Genomic DNA, 18,236 nt, shown 5'->3' with positions numbered 1-18,236 from the left:
AATTTGTTACCAATCAAATCAAAACAAGATAATGAGAAGTAAACCCAAATCTTAAAAACACCTTCCCCCCACCCCTCCCTCCTTCCCAGGCTCAACTCCACTCCTGATTTTCTCTACCTCCTCCCCACCAGCAGCGCAGGGGGACAGGGAATGAGGGTTGCGGTCAGTTCATCACACATTGTCTCTGCTGCTCCTTCCTCTGAAGGGGCAGGACTCCTCACTCTTCCCCTGCTCCAGCGTGGGGTCCCTCCCACGGGAGACAGTTCTCCATGAACTTCTTCAGTGTAGAGTCCTTCCCACGGGCTGCAGTTCTTCACGAACTGCTCCAGCATGGGTCCCTTCCACAGGGTGCAGTCCTTCAGGAGCACACTGCTCCAGCGTGGGTCCCCCACGGGGTCACAAGTCCTGCCAGAAAACCTGCTCCGTGGGCTCCTCTCTCCACAGATCCGCAGGTCCTGCCAGGAGCCTGCTCCAGCGCGGGCTTCCCACGGGGTCACAGCCTCCTTCGGGCACCCACCTGCTCCGGCGTGGGGTCCTCTCTCCCCGGGCTGCAGGTGGAGATCTGCTCCACCGTGGACCTCCCTGGGCTGCAGGGGGACAGCCTGCCTCACCATGGTCTTCCCCACGGGCTGCAGGGGAATCTCTGCTCCGGTGCCTGGAGCATCTCCTCCCCCTCCTTCTTCACTGACCTGGGGGTCTGCACAGGTGTTTCTCTAATTCCAGTCTCCTCCCCCGCTGCAGGTTCCCCTTCTTAAATATGTTATTGCAGTGGTGCTACCACCATCACTGATGGGGTTGGCCTTGGCCAGAAGCAGGTGTGACTTGGAGCTGAGGAAGCTTCTAGCAGCTTCTCACAGGAGCCACCCCTGTAGCGCCGCCCCCGCCATCCCCGCCATCCCCCCCCCCGCTACCAAAACCCCACCACACAAACCCAATACAACAGTAAATAAAACTATTTACACTACCATTTTTTCATTGTTCCACTTAATACTCCTATGTTTTGGACTTGTGCCTTGCTCTTTTAGGGCCAAAAGTGAACAGTTCTTCTCAATTCTTAAGTGATTCACATGAATATATAAATTGGTATCTGCAAACACCAGTACAGAGAAATTGTGAGTACTCAGTTACATAGTACTTGTATATACATGTCGCTTATTATTTAACATTAGCACATAAACACTAATGCATACTTAAAGTATACTTAAAGCTTCCAAGTCTGAAGGGGTAACTATGAAAGACATTGGCTATCCAGTATTATCAAGTGTCTACAACATCCCCCTTCATTTTAATACCAACACCAATCTACTCAGATATGGGTAAAATCTAGTTGAATATTGACTGCTGGGACACAAGCAGGAGAATTTCAGCTTATTCAGTTGCATCTGGAATACTTCACAAGATCCAAAAAAAACCTACTGTGCATGATTTGAACAATAACTGTACAGATGATTGAAAAATTTGCACATTACATATAATAACCAGAATCAGCTTAAATTGAATCAATTCACTTACAATCCTCAACTACTGTATTCAGAACACACCATTTAAGTTCATTCCCTCTTAACTTTACCTTGCACCTTCGTGCAGCCTATCATTTCCACTCAGATTGAATTTGATCATCTATTGCTGTTGACAATGCAGTGACACTTCACCTACAGTTCTTTTCAGTGTAACCAGAAGCTTACATCTGAACTATTTAGAGAGGCTCACCAGCATGCTTCTCATTTATGACTAGACAACGCAGTTCAAACAGCATTTGGAACATAAATCATGTGGCTAGTACAGACTTTTAGTCTAACAGGACAAGACATAGTGACAGGCTGCTAACTTGCTTCTTTTACCTTTTTAAAGCTATTCAAGTGTTGGCTTATTACACCACAAGAATGCGACCAATCACTTCCTGGCTAAAGCTAGTATTTTGACACTTATTTCTATTAGATAAAGCAGAAACTCTTGCCTCAAGCATAAGAAAAAGTACATGTTGATTATAGGTAGTATCAGGTAGGAAAACAGCCTCCAGCTCCAGTTCTTTTCAGTTTTGGAGTTCCACAGAAGAGAAGAAGAACAGGTACACTAACAATGTTATGCCAACGCCCATTATTTTTAAATAAAGCATAGTTAACATGTAGCCTGAAAAAGAACTAGATCTCTCTCTTCCCTTTCCCAAAACAACTTAAAACTGTATTTATCCAGCTTGAGAGAAATGAGTATTAGATTCAGTCTGTTTAGTGTCTTTATTTACAAAATATATTTACATAAAGCATTTTATTATATGTTCAATAAAGACTACAGTCAGCTTCAGCTTTTCTTAGTTCTTAAATATTCACTAACAGAAGCCACAGTAAGCAAAACCAAGAAAGAATTCAGACAGAACAGTTCTGAAAAAAACAATAATGTATGCACTTTATGAGTAGCCCTGTAAAGGATAAATAATTGCACTTCTTTTTGTTGTCATTTTGCTATCTAGCAGCACTACAGATGCACAAATAACACAGTAGTCCAAATAACACAATAGTCCATATCTTCTGATTCTACAAGATGATCTTTTACTGTAATACCTAAAGCATAGGATTGTATTAACAGAAACATGATTCAATATTGCATTTGTTGAGTATTTTAGTGACAGAAGAAAGAGTTAGCAGAAGATGCCCAACCTGAGCATAGAAAAAGCAGCGTCTTCACTGTCATCTTCGGTGTTATACCACCCTCAAGATCAGAAGACAAAAACCTATTATGCTTTTTGCCAACTGTTTTATACCTTCATAATATTATAATCATCAGGCTGCTACTAAAAGTAGCAATGGATCTCAGAAAATTTTCTTGCTTCATTCAGCAACAATATTAGCAAGTATTACTCAATGTAGTATTTGTAACACAATATTCTTTTCATGTGTTACTTTCATGAGAAAAAGGAAAGCTTTTATTGGCAACTCATATTTGGTGAACTTTAGTAACCAGCAATTACATTAAGAAAATCTACAACAATATTTTCAGCATTACTAAGAACTCTATCAAAATCCATCTTGAAGGTGAATGAAATTTTTTCCCTAGGGCATCCCTCTATCAGAAAAAAAGGCTTCTACAGGTCCTTAAAGCTGCAAAGGCATACCAGCGCATTGGAAAAACAGTATTCGTTACAAAAAAATTGCCTGAATTACCTCAGTCTTATCATTCAGCACATCAGTGGTTAGAATCACATTATTGATACAAAGTACTGAAGATGGAACAAAAATCCCATTAAGAACAATTACAATCTAATTATCAGTAATAGTGATAGGTGATTCAAGTTTTCTTCAGTGTAAGCAGAACTTTAAAAATCAGACTGATTTAATATATACCCCCCCTCCCCCCAATTATCACTTTAGGGGCTACAGTCAGGTTCTATAGTTTTCAGGAACAGACTGGCTTATTATAAGAAGTGTAATAATCGATGCTGTTAACTGAAGCCCTCTGCCATGAACAGGTCCCTTCTGTGTTGCCTAGTGCAAAAGAAGCCTTCTGAATTCATCTGGAGTTTCACAAGCAGTTCAATCCAGTACAAAGCCATGCTGTAGCTAAGGACAGTCCTATCCTTCCTTGTTCCCCACTTATTTTAACTGTCTCATTTGCTAGAATTAACTTTCCAGTGTATCACTGCTATGATGCTGTTGTATCAGACTACACCCACCCAAACACTAAATGCTGGTAAGGAACTTTATTGCCTATTGTTGTCTTGTTCGGACAGCATTACTTTAGATCACATGAAGCTAACTCTGAAAGCATACTAAAAATTCAAGTAATTGTCACAGAGTTAGTACAGAGTCTTTTGTTCCTGATAAAGATAAATTCAAGAAAAAATATCAAATTAGAAGGTACATAATTGCAACCATTTAAAAGTGATTTAGGGATCTTCACTGGGAATCAAAACCATACTTTGGTAGATGAGCTACGCCAAAGCCCAAATTCCAGTATATCCCCACCACTTGAACCTTAACAGCTTAAAAGAAGAATGGCAGTTGTTACTAGCAAGGAAGATGATGATGCTGAAGTCACTTAAGTTTACCAAGTATATTTGTTCCCCCATGTGAAGATTGTTTTATAAAGCTATATATATTCTCTTAATCACCACACAATTTCAGCTATAGCTTTTTCTACTTCAAGAGGAGCAGAGTCTGTCAAACACTGAGATACAAAAAGGATCTATTTACCCATTTCCTGACCTTTAAGGATGACTTTAACACCAACGATGTAAGATTCAGATATCACATATGTAGGGAAACTTCTGGCTTGTGAACCAACAATCGATAAACTCCATACATCACCAGAAAAGCAAAATCAGACTAAATTAACAAAATAAAGGAAAGTTAACGCTTTTCCTACCTTAATTTGAGATGTATATAACCACTTACTCACCTGAAGCATAGCTTCTTTCTGTGGTACAGGGAATGCTCTCTCCTCACAGGAGGATGGTTTATGAGTGGGTGGAAGATCAATCCTGTAGTAAAGAAAGAATGAAATATGACATGCCATGTTTGTGAAGTCCAATTGAATGGTCAGGTATTATTTATTTTAGCTGCCAAATCATCCAACAGTCAACATTCAGGGACACACACATTTCAGTCAGCAATGACACATATATGAAATATTGTAATGTTAACACATCCACCCCGGCAATAATTCAGCCACACACTTTTAGTAGAAAAGCACCACCTATAATTTGTTATTTATTGCGTAAGGTGTTAAGTAGACTGAACTCCACCACACACACTCCAACTAAGTAGGATTAGGGACTATTGGTATCTATCATCATTTCTATGTTATGAGATACAGCTTGAGCAAACTTTGCTACTCCAGTCTTTCTTTGAAGAGACTTTGAGAAAGCCTTACAATGAATTATTACATGCAAGATTTCTCTACTGTAACTTTCTCAGTGAAACAAATTGTTATAAAAGAATTAAAATGCTTAAGACTATTCATATAAATTCTGTAGCTGAAGCATTTCAGAGAAACAAACAAGAAAACAATATTTCTAACCATGTTAGAAATTACTCAGTTGTAGGAAAACACTTGACTCATCTCGCTAGCTCAAGAGAATCGAATGCTGAAACTTATTTTATGCTAAACACTAAGTTATTTTATTCTACTCCTCATTAAATATATGCAGACACAACAGACACTTTCATTTCTCATTCAGTTTCACTGTTAACTGTATATGGCATGTGTGAAAAGACTTGTATTTACAGATATTCAAAGCTATCATCACTCCTTACGCATGTTCCAAACAGGGTCTAGACACCATCCACTTCAACTAGCAAAATTTTTTCAGATTTATTTTGTTTGCTTGTTTTTGTTTGACCATATTGGACGCTTACAAAAGTAAACTGCATGTCTGCACCAGAGACTTAAAGAAGCAACCAACATTCCAGAAAGCACATTAAGTCAATCATTTCTAAGCACATGTCTGTGGGTGCTTGCTTCATTTTACACACATATCAGGATAAACCTTAGTGGACCTTCACTTCTGCAAAGCGTGGTCAATTTGTTCTCATGTTAGACCTACAATTACAATAAACTAGTAGTCTCTGGCATCAGTCAAGATGGACCTCTCCCCTGCCCTCCAATTCAATCAATGAGCATTTTCTTGAAAAAAAAAAAATTCTTTATCTCTTCAGAAGTTTGTATTACCTCTGAAGTCATTCTTAGCTTCCTCATTTTTTTTTTTTTTTTTTAAGAAATGCAAGTGATTTTACATTTGTCTACTCTGAAAATACAGCCCTGAAATTATGACAGCTGAACAGCTGCTAAGGAAACTCAGACATTTAAATTCCTGTATAGAACAAATGCTTTCTACATATTGCTTTCAATTAAAAAAAAAAATCCAACACATACTCACACTTTGTCAAGATAGGATGGCCTTTTTTTCCTTGGGGTCAGCAGCACTGTCACAAAGATGGTAATGATAAAAAGAGCAAGGACTGCTCCAATCACAGCCCCTGCTACAGCAACAGAAGATGTCTGCTTAAATGGCACATCTGCAATGTGATAGCATAGATTACACCTTTAAGAAGTTCACATACTTTCAATACTCAGATAAGCTATTTCAGCATTGCTCTGAGAAGTGTTTCTTCCTTCCACGACCAAAGAGAAAGCCTCGTCCTGCACTAGCACTCTTGTAGTATTTGCTCCAGTCACACAATTAAAAAACTGGTCAAATTAAGAGAGCTCATGAATCACTAATATGACTTAAAAAATTTCATTGACTACTTTTAATAATTACTAGCTGCATACTTTTATTTTTGATTTCAAGGCAATATGAAGTTACAGAACACATGCGTCGCACTTACATGAGCAAATAAGGTGTTAATTCAAAAAGCTAGACAACTATGTCTTTATTGGCAATCTTTCTTTAAAGCCACTAAAGTCTGCAGAAAGGAAAAAGGGAAACTTAAAAGCAGGGGAAAAAAAGATATACTACTATGAGCAATGAACACACCAACTCACTAATACTTTGCTTACACTTATCAAAGCAAGCCCTAAGACCACCTATCATCTCTAAGACTTCACACTTCAACCTACAAGAAAGTCATTTTTATAAATAAGTTTATCAAGGGGGGAGAAAAGCTTTTTTTTTTTTTAAATTATTTTTCTTTTGACCTCAGCATTGTCAAATCTGATGTTTAAGAACTCATACTAAATTAACACACTTGTCAGTCTTTGAAGGTCACCCATTTCACTATGCTACAAATTCAGTAAGTTTTAAGTCTCACAACACTGAAACCTGCACCAACAGGCTTATCAAAAAGTTGTACAATTAGAATAATTCACATTACCTTCACTAAAACGTTCTCCTGTAAAAGATAGGTAGAATATAGAAATAATGCTCTAATCTACATAGATTACTGGATCAGAAAGGTAATGGCAAAGTAGTTGAAAATTAACACAGCTCTATACTTGTAACATATTTCTAAATGCAGTTTACTTCAGCTATTTTCCTTCAGAAATAATCATATGCTGCATTTCTCCAAATACCACACAACCATCCTCTATTTAATCTCTTACCAGAGGAAATTTTAAGAGCTTCTTAAGCTGTATATTCTATCCACAGGTCAAAAAGCCAAAATTATGCAATATGTTTTATCAATTACTCATAACTCTAACGCTGTTCTGCCTGTATGCTGGAAATCTGGACAAAGTCATCTTTTTCTCATCCCTCATTTAAAAAAAAAAAACAACAAAACAAAACTACAACAAAAAAACCCCAAACAAACCACCTTACTTCCAATCTGATAAAGGGATTCCTGTCCTCTCACTGCACATGAAAGACCTGACAGCAATACTCCCCTGGGATCACTCATGCACATACATTTAAGTAGCTTGAACAAAACTGAAATAAGCATTTTTTGCAACTGTCTTAAAGTTAAGGGATAAAGTCATAGAATAACAACTTGCAGGAAGTTAACTCCAAAAGATTAACATAACACCTTCAGTGATTGTTGTTCTATTTCACAAAACAGCTTTCTTGGCATAAGCTCCATTTGTCCGTCAGATAGCACTCTATATACATAAGAACCATAATTCCCATTTTCTCCTGAAGAATGGGCACATGAATCAGTGGAAGGCTCACTTAACCACTGCATTTTAATTGGCTTAAGTTTAGTTAACACTGGGTGTCCTCTTGTTTAAGTGAGAAAGTTGCAGGTAACTAATACACACTGTTAGGTCCCAAATTCATGAAGATGCTTTGGTCTTGTGATTACAAGAGAAGAGTTTGACTGTTTCATACTGTACTAACTTTACAGTGCCTTTTTTTCTGGTAAATTCTGCTATAACATTAAAACACCATGAAGTATTATACTTTCAATGAAAGTTCAGCCATTGAATCCCATTTTGGGTGAGATGACAATAGCCACCTATTTACCTCTGAACACCAGGAAAAACAGCGATATCCCAGCAAATGTAGCAATATACAGGAACTGAACTGAAGTGCAATTACCACAGGGCTCACTTAATTTGCTTTTCTGACTTGCTTTGGTAAAAAAGTAGGCACGAAAATTCTATCAAACCAGAGGAATGATCAGAAACCCAGACTACCATGCCAAGCTGAACAAGCCAAAGAGCACCTAAGATACACAGTGCCAGCTAAGCAGCATTTTAACTACCAGTTGGTCAGAAATAGATGGGAATTGATTCACTCCAAGAAATATGGTTAAAGCAGAGCTACAGCAACTGAAAACAAAAAATGGAAAAAAAAATTATTTTTTTTTTTTTAAAGAATGTGAATCCTAGATAGTGTATCAGCTGTGGTTAAAGTGAAACTGTTTGGACAGCAACCATCCCTATTTATCATTCTCAGGGTTCATACTTCTTAAAATAGTTTCTAAAGACACTTCTTTAGGGTCTCCAAGAGGAAATGCTAAAAAGCCCATAAAGCCCATCTTAAACAGCTTAAATACTTTAGTTCCTTCTACCCAGCCTCTGGTTTTATCTTTTATCATGCTTTTTCATCTCCAATTTTAAGAACATACCTGTCAAACATTTTTGAACACTACCTACGTCCAGAACATAACAAAGAGTTTATTCACACAACAGCCATTTGTACTTACAATCAATTCTTTTTACAGCAGACATAATGTACAAAACATTGCAACACGCGTAAGCCCTATCCCTATTATCAACTTCAACTCCAAAACATTTCAACTTATTAACTCATAGGAATTAAATATATATATATATATTTTTAAAAATCAAACCAAAAAAATCCACAGAGACAAAAGCAAGATATCCCATGTGGAGAACAGGTTTATGGTTACGTTTATTTCCAAGTAAGACCATCTTTTAAAGATGATATATCAAATATTTTTTATTTGAAGAGAGGTATGATCTCTTTACTCCAGAAATAATTTGGATCAGAACCTTCTGCTAGAAATTTAACTCCTTCCCTTGTGTTTGCACTCAAACTACAGATATACACAATATCATTTGCCATTGTTCTTGAGACTTTGGTCAATTGTATATCAGTACTTCATTAACTCAAACATGAACTTAAATTTAGGGATGCTGTTCCATTTGAATTTCAAATAAAGCTGTTGTCTTAATTTTGAACGCATGCAGTCATAGGCAATCACAGTGTATTGTCTACAATGCTCAATACAACTATTTTTGTGAAGCTCTAAATACTGTAAGCTACCAAAGATCATGAGGATAGAAAAGAACTTCCGGCATGTATGCTCATGAAGCAGCCATAATTATGCGGCCTATTTCATTTTAAAGGTAGCAGAGATTTTTCCCTTTTCAGGTTTCAAATAGCCTTATCAGCTTCATTTTCTTGAGCTAAACACTTTAAAATGGCACTTCAAAGGATCTACCATTCTAATTATGAATTTATCCTTGTTCTGTAATTCATTTAAAGTTATTTCATTCCTCCCTACATAATCAGCAGAATTAGTTTGGTGAACCTGCTCAAGACAAAGTAGAACTACTTTGGATGTCAAACGAGATGTTCCACATACAATGCATACAATGTCATTTGAAAGAACAAGAACATGAACATGTTGTTAAATCAGTATCAATTATCTGCAGGGGAAACAAATCCACTGCGGTACAGAGACTGCACAATTTATCTAAACTCACATTTCATAGATTCTGTAGTTGCACCATCAGAAAGTGTGTTTTCACTATATGAAGTAGCAATGCAAGTGTCCACTGCCCTACTAATAATCTGAAATTCTAGTTACCCTCTTCAAAGCAAGCATTGTAACTTATTCAGAAGCAGCGTAAAACCACTGTTTTAACTTCTGGTCATAAAAATTCTAGCAAATGCTTTGACACCTCTTAGCGTGCTTGATGTTTATTGGCACCCAGGAAAATAAGCAAATTCACATTAGCCTCCAGCTGCGAAATCTATTAGAGTTTTCTTCTTAGTTGTGTCCAATTCTCCAGCTTTCAAGTTCAATAGTAAGATTCCCACAAAGCCTCAGAAACAGGTCTCTCATATTGTACCCTGTATACTTGCAAAAACAGTTTTGTATTCATTAATGAGTCTTGACATCCTGCCTAACAGGCCTAACAAAATATCCTACTGTATGTATATATACAGACACTAGCATAAGCTTTAGAAATCAATCACTATAAAAAATAATTTTTTATCTTATTCGAAGACAAGCCTTTGACCTGTTTACACAGTTACTCCTCAAAATTTTGTTCATAAGTTAGTTTCAGTGCAATGACTTCTTTTAAGTACATAGTTACAAGAAGGCTCATTAAAATGCTAAGAGGTATTTATTTTTGTGCAGAAAAACCTAAAAATAAAGCTTTGATTCTGCTGTAACTCATTTTAATTGGTAAAGTATTTGCTATACAGAAACATTAAGTTTACCATGGATGGTATCTAGATTGGAGTAATTCACGTAATCTGCGAAGTAGAAGCCCCCGAAGATTATATTTGATCATTGCCTTAGGTAAACTTCTTTTTAAATCAGAGAGCCAAGACAGCCACTTTTTATTCTTGAACAATTTTGAATGGCAACTTTAATTTAGCATTTTTTACCTCTGACATAGACCAATATAAGCACTCTGCATTAAAACTCAAATCTTAAACAGTAGTACAGCATTGGGAAAAAAAGCAGCTCAAATACATTTTCCCCAGATTCAGTATTTCCATTGTGTCAAGTCACAATATAAAAACCTTCAAAAAAAAAAATCAGTTTCAAAAAGTTTATTCCTCCTCTTGTGTAAGTATAAACAATCTGAAAGTGATCAGCCAATGAAATGAACTGTAGGTACATGTTTAGTTTTCAGTGGGTACTACACATACCACTCCCTCCGAGATATTACCGAGCCATCTATGTGAGAAACAAAGTCTTCTTCATTGTCATCATAACATTCACCACCCATATACTTCATTCCCAATGTTCCACCTTCATAGTAATCCATTGGTCTTTCATAACGTTCCTGGTACCTGTTAATATTGTCTATATTGTTCCACTCTGGTTTTTCAGGGTCTTCTAAATAATCTTTAGATATTAAGCTGTTCATTGGATGCTTTATTTCTTTTTTTATACTGTCAGGGTAAGAATCCACATCATCTGACTGAAGAACATCTATTTGAGACTCTTTTTGCATATCTGATGGCGGAATGTAGTTCTTAGCAAAGTAGTCACCACGAAACGTCCGTCTTCTCCTATAGCAGATAATTCCAACCAGAACACTGACAAGTATGAGGAAGAGCGCCCCACCCACCGCACTACCGATGACGGTACCCCAAGTGTCTTCCTGCATTGCTGGCAAGGTTGATGTTGGGAAATCTATTATTCTAGGTTCTGTTGCTAAACCTGTGATGCCATCAGTCGAAGGATGCCAGGGAATCGTGGGCAGTCGAGTGGTAGTAGTAGGAGGATCTAATGGAAAGAGCAAAGAAGTAGACAAGACACAGAAAAGGCACAGAATGTCAATGCAAGCTAAATCAGTTAAGGGTTTATAAGAAAGCAAAGTTGATGGGTATGTTCTACAAGAATAGTTTTTCATTCTCAAGTTCATGGCTCTACAAAAAGTCTTGTACTTGCCACAGGCTTTAAACTAGCTTCATTGCATGTGGTTTTGAGCTATGCTGCAGCAGGATAGGAACTATGGGAAGAAAATAAAATAAAAATAATCTTTAAGTAGGCATCGGGCCCTCCTCAAAGTAAGGAGATGCAGCTTTTCTGCTCAGATATTCACTGTTCTTAGCACATTATTTACCTCCCCCACGGAAGCAAGCTGTCTATTAGGAAAAACCCAAGCAGTCCTCTGTCTTTCCAGCTAGCAGTTAGGAATACTGGATCACATTAATTGCTTATGCCAGAGTCAATTATTCCACATTAAGTTCCCACTTCAGAAATTGTTCAGGGCACCAAGTATAAGAATGAAAAACTATGAGTTGTGTGCTCAGTCAGCAGCACATGAACTACTGATTTTTAAGCTATTCTCTCCAAAAACATTTGTTGCATTAATACAACTTACTCGGCTTCACCTTGGGATTAGTGAAAGAAGCATAGTTAAAAATGACATGTATTAATCTCTAAATAACACTTATGTTGAGCAAGGAGCTTTCAGGATTTTAGAATAAAACAACTGGAACATTTGAAGTAAAAATGGTTTCTATGCATTCCTCTAAAAGCAATTTGATCCCTCATGCACAAAGAAATTTCCATATTCATTCCTCAATATAAAATGTCAGCTGATTTTATGTCAGGTTATGCAAGTAAACAAGAGATTGCCAGACACCAAGCTTCTCCAGCACTCAGCTTTTTCCTTTGTTCTTTAGGTCTACTGGAGATGTATGCATCTGTATTGAAAACAAGGTTCCAAGTGGTGGGCTGATGACACTGAGAAAGCCTCCTGAGATTATCCCAGTCAATCGCAATGTTACATGCAACTCCAGTTTCTATTTCTGTGCTGCAGTGAATAAAACCGGCTTTTTGCCTTGCCCAATGCAAGGTAGGTTTAAAATCAGTAAAGCAACAAACACTAAACATGTCATTATAGCTTGAATCTTTTAGAGAGAATATTACATGGATAGCCAAGTAGCTCATTATGTCATGTTATTTAAATGCCCATAAGCAAGATCCATGGAACTACCACTACCATACTACAGAGGCACCCTAAATTTACCACCACAAAAAGTAAAATAGATAGAACTGGAAATCTGTCAAATTCCCAGTTATTTGACAAATCATAACTTTAAAGATTCATAAATATGATTTTTACTCTTACTACTCAGACGGCCATACAATTCTCTCACACTAGACAGAATCGCCACATTTGTCATGATCACTACAAATCATACTTCAGACTGCACCTCACTGCTGAACACTTTTAAGCTTGACATAATAAGCAAATTGTTACATAGATTTTCAAAGCACATAATTATATTACTTGACTATGTAAAAGTGGTGATTTGTTAGGGAGCTATACATAAATGAAATTAATTTGACAGAAGATAGGAAACTGAACAAGGAAGATGCACTATCAAAATGAACAAGAGGAATTCAGATTATGATTTTAGTAAAAACTGATTTAAAGTGAGTTTAATAATTTAACAAAGAAGTAGAGATTAAGGAATCCAAGTTTACCAGGGTTCCCATGTCCCACAAATCCTTAGGTCAAGAAGTTAAACTCAAAACCCTCTTCCTTGAAAATGTATTTGCTTTAGACACAAGATTTGTTAGCTTATTTCAGACAGTACCAGCAATATCTTCTGCCAGGCTATAGGTACTTTGTTTTTTTTTAAACTGGTTTTGTAGTTGTTCAACTATTTCCCTCTGATACTGAGGTCTTAAGTCCCATCCTCCACATCCACAATATAAAAAACACAGTCACAAGTATGCAGTATTTGCATCCTGGCAAGTTTAACCATCACATATGTGAAATAAACACAGTGGCAATTACACTATTATTAATATATTAAAATACCAGTGTTTTACAAAAAGCTTTTCCTGCAAAACTTGATTCATCCAGCAGTTGTCAGGTTGTCCAGTTGCATTATCTACAAGCACTAATTAACATATTAATCTTAAATTCATTGCAAATGTAACTCTTCAGTGTTTGTTTACATGTATTCTTAGAATCTACAACCATGAATACTTCTACTATCTGTGTCAGTACCTTTCATTGTTGAAGAATGACAAACTTAAAATCATCCCTCCTTGTTCATAAGGCCAATTATGGCTAAGAACACATGAAGTTAGCTTCTGATGTCACTCAGAGCTTTCTGAATGTAAAACTAGATTATTTTTTTTTCCACTTCCTGCACCAAGCAAGTTTCCCAAACAGAAAACAACATTAAGACCAGGAACGCCGGAGTTCCTTACCTCTAGTCCATAACTTTCTGCTTGCAAATCACATCTTAAATGCTATCTCCAAATTTATGAAGTGCCATTCTTCATGTGTTGGTATGAAAGAATATAGTCTTTCATACCAACAAGCTGTTTAATTATAACTTTTCACATCATTGCCAATACCCATTTCTTTGAGTTCTTAATGCTTTCCACAAAACATTAAGCACATTGATTTTAAGTTGTTTCAAATGACACTTTATTCAAAATTATCAATTTCCAACTGATTTTCTTTAACACTTTACTTATGACCCAATGTTTAACAGCTTTCATCGCTTTCAGTGATGTAGGCTTGTGTTGTTGCACAAACCACAACAACTTAAAGTACCCATGAAGGCCAGGGAGCTGAAACTGGCAGAAATTCTGAAAAATTTTGGTTTTAGGTTAAATGCATTGTGATTTCCATTTTTTTGTCTCTTATTATGTTCTGGGCCCTATTCAAACCCTTATTACACATACCCTGTAGTACAGATGAGGACAAGCAAAGACCCACAAAAAATTTCTTCTACTATTACATAGCTATCGCCCTCATTAAAATAGGATAGGAGATGTAACTGAAGAAAGCAAAAACCTATTTTCTGGTATGAAAGAGTAAACCCATCAGCTCCCACCATACATAAAAAGAAGCCAAGTTTTCCTACTTTGTTTCAAAGCCTTTGATAATTTTCTGTTAAGAAAAGCAAGATTTGCTTTTTACTTCAAATGAAGCTCTAATAGCTTCTCAAACAAAGCACCACGGTCCTTGCACAATATGCTTAGTTTTCCATCTATTACTTATTTTCCAGATGTTTCCCATGAAAATCAGTACCAACTTTCAACAGCTTCAGTCCGATATTTTTATTTTTCCCTTAAATGACTATTCTTGATACAGTTTTCCCAGCTCTAGAAATAGAAACAACTTACCTTGGGCAGACGAGTTTCTACAATTAAGTTTAGTAGAGACACCCGACTATATGATGTGTCTTATGTCCCTAAACACTATATCTTCCCCCCTGGATCCCCCTGCAGTACACCATCATTCAAACGTCCAGGACCCATCTTTGCTTCCGTGGGAATTCAAAGCCAACAAGAAGTCAAGTGTCAGAAAGATGAATGGGCAAAGATATGGATGGATCATCCTTAGAACCAGACAATTAGCTTCAAAAATCTTAGTTTAAGTCCTGTCTTGGTATCAACAAGCACACCATTGTAAAAATCAACTAGAACACACAGTATTTTAAAACTACAAACCATTTTGGATTTAGCCCGCTATGAAGTATTTAAGAGCTGAGGTGACCAGCTCTATAATAAGGAAGAAGAAAATTCAGTACTGGCACACATCTCCTTTGTCTAAAATTTATCACTTAACCATTACAGAAACAAAGTTTTAGAAGGGAAGGGGCCTTGGCTAGTTATTGTTTATTAATACAAACAGTCAAAGTCTGTCTAGTTTCAAAAACAATGATGAAGTCTAGTTGTCCCAATTTAAAAAACAAATGACAAACCCCACACGATTCAAGATCCACACTTCGACTCCCATATCCCTTTGCCATCTGCAAGACAAGGACCTGCTATCAATTACTTATAATCCAAAAGTGAGTTGGCTTTGCACAAATTACAAGATTTCTCTCTCTTTGCAGTTCTCATTTTACAGAGCGGAAAGTGTCTGCCTGTATATGTATTCAATGTATCTTTGCACAGAGACATTTACCTCTGCTTCTTAAACTGTTGTTATTGCTAAATTTCCCTTAGATGCTAAGTACCTACAAATTTAAGTAGTTAATAACTCTGTGTAGCTGGGCATTACAAAAACAGCCCTTGCAACTGTTGAAAAGCTTATGTTGCAACTCCCTTGTAACAACAGGGAAAGTAGCCTTTCCATGAAAGAAGGCTTTTTGAATGCCTGAGATTGAATGATTTTGAAATTTATCATTGTCTCTCCAACCATTCTCACTCCAAAGTCAAGTAGTGGGTAAGGACATTGTGTAACCCTCTCCCCACAAAGTGTCTTGTGTACACAAATTCCACGTTGGACTTAAACATTTTTCCATAGGATTATCTTCAGTTTGTTCCTCCCCATTTTGGCAGCATGACAGATATGAAGATTGGTATCAGACTAAAGCAACTGACAATTTCTTTCATCATCATCCACTTTCAAAGTTCAGTGTACTTTTGCAGTTTCTAGCTGGGATTTCCATGCATCAAGTAGACCATTTTGGCATTTCTTTGGGACTCAAGGAAAAAGCCGTTATCATTAACATAACCTCAAGCTTGCAAGGAATATTCTGAAACAATATTCAAAGTTCAAAACCTGCTCTACAAGGCAGCATACAAGTTAGCAGTTAGGATACCCTGGGACTCACTTTTCTATACAGCAGAAAAACAGTTTATCAATACCCCTTCTAATATACTTTAGAAAATACAAGAGTGCCTGTATTCACAATGTTCTCTTGGAAAAGAGTGGTCTATATATGAAGAAACAAAAGCAAAAACAACGATCAGCCTCTGTTACGTTAACCCTGACGATATCTAATCTACAGGAAGGTGACTGTACTTACAAGTCACATCTTGCTACAATTGCTAGATTGCTGGCTAACAAAGGCTGGGTTTACTTTTAACACAACAGTCTCTTCCAAAGGCAGACATTTGACAAGATGACAGAGGAAGCAAGTATTTTCCTATCTGAATGTGAGTCTTGCAGGTCACCTCTCTCGCAAACGGAGAAAGCAAAAGCCTCAGTAAACAGTATGAAGGCAAATGAACACAAAGCGAAGAAAATAAAGTTCAAATCCTTCTGCAAACAACCTGAATAGATCTATATTACAAGATGAAGTGCTTTACATATCAAGCTATCAGCTTGTTTTGGAAAACCTGTTGCTGTAGGGCTATGTCAGGAACTTCAACAATACTTGATCACCTCTGAAGTCCATGAGGAACACGACTTGCTTTTGGCTGGACAGCTATACAAACCAAGTTTAACTTTACATCACTGAACAAGTAAGAAACAGCAGAGATAACTGTGCCTTGAAACCAGTATTAAAAGAATTCTTTAACTTCAAACACCATTTTAGTCTTTCCCTATCCATATAAAGATGTATCATCTCCTTTAACTAAAAGCTGGTGAACATACCATTTAGTCCCTGTCAACTACTTCTCTTATATTTCCCTATTCCACTGCAAAAGTATCATCAGAAACGTTAGGAGCACAACAGAATTTATTAAAAATACAGCTTTATTTTTTAACAATACATATTAGGACCAAAAGCATTTTTTGTTCAGCTTCCATTCCAATCCTACAACACATTTCAACTTAAGTTTTTTCCAGCAGTTAAAAAGCTTTACAACTACCAGCATCATGACTGTCCAGAAACATTAACTTCATAAATCCTCTGACAGCTTCATAATTAAAATTTGAAAGATGGCATGATCATACAGCTTTGTCTGCTAGGTTCTAAGTTTCTCTTTATGGTTTTGCCAAGTTTTATACAGTGGAAAATACCTAACAGAAAAAATAGGCTAACTAAAAATGATTCCTTCCAGTACAGCAGTGCCATGTTCACCATTACTAGATAATATCAGCTCAGTTAAGTCAAATATTGAGATGGTAAGCAGTTTGACTTAAAAGTTTACTACTTCAGTCTTATTTTCTGTACTCCTGACATGAGTCTCTATGTTCCCTCTGAACAATTATTATTTAAGATAGACATTTTTGCTATTTCATCACTCATCCTGCATCATTTTAAGGGCATTTCATTTAAAGAGCCAGTCACACTAAAAAGTTCAAGTCACAATAAAGTGTGCTTAATACTAATTTCTGAAAACAATACAAGTACTATACTTTGATTGCCTCACCTCTCATTTTAATCAAGTCTCCCAGATACTAAAAGTTAATACACAGTGCTTTTAATCAGTTTGGTATAATCTTCTCTAAGGTATCTAGAGCAGAGTGCTGGATGCTTGTCTCAGCATTAAATTAATGTGTATGACTTTTCTGAGCATTAGTTTTAGTGATACAGCACCAGATTTATTCTAGAGTTGCCTAAAAATGACCTGTATTTTCTTAAGATGTTCATCATGCTACACACTCCAAGATTAATTCTAAGTTTTTAAAAACTGAAATTAATTTAATGTCATCTAAAGTATTTGTTTGTAGAATGATGACCCTGTACGATCTCTAGCTAGCTGAGGTTCAGTTTTGGCACTCCCTAAAACCAGCTAAGTTTTGCTATTTGCAATTAAGTTACTGCAGCAGAACAAAGCTGCTGAACAAAGCTGAAAAGCAGCACACATGTAAACAGCATCCATCAGTCCCCACCAAAGACCAACTACTACAGCGTAACTATCTCTGCAGTAAGCTAGTTTAAGCTATGTTGCATTCGCCATCAGCTAGAACATAAGCCATCACCA

At 36.8% G+C, this 18,236-nt stretch overlaps 1 protein-coding gene across 5 annotated transcripts in view; it reads right to left on the bottom strand.

The window, feature by feature from the left end:
- NECTIN3 (nectin cell adhesion molecule 3) overlaps positions 1-18,236 on the bottom strand; it is a 72,424-nt gene that overhangs the window by 9,914 nt on the left and 44,274 nt on the right. For 2 of the 5 annotated variants that reach the window (XM_030020243.1, XM_030020244.1), the window contains exons 6-7: positions 5,873-6,011; positions 4,393-4,474 (exon numbers count right to left, since the gene is read on the bottom strand). In XM_030020243.1, coding sequence (XP_029876103.1) covers positions 4,393-4,474; positions 5,873-6,011 — 221 coding nt within the window. Of the gene's footprint in view, positions 1-910; positions 1,088-4,392; positions 4,475-5,872; positions 6,012-8,533; positions 11,376-18,236 lie in introns of those variants that run through there. The other 3 variants (XM_030020242.2, XM_030020241.1, XM_030020245.2) reach the window with 2 other exon arrangements.

The sequence above is a fragment of the Aquila chrysaetos genome, chromosome 7, assembly GCF_900496995.4.
Source record: "Aquila chrysaetos chrysaetos chromosome 7, bAquChr1.4, whole genome shotgun sequence".
NCBI lineage: Eukaryota > Metazoa > Chordata > Aves > Accipitriformes > Accipitridae > Aquila > Aquila chrysaetos.
Note: the sequence above shows the minus strand (reverse complement) of the source record. Positions and strands in the feature narration are given on the sequence as shown.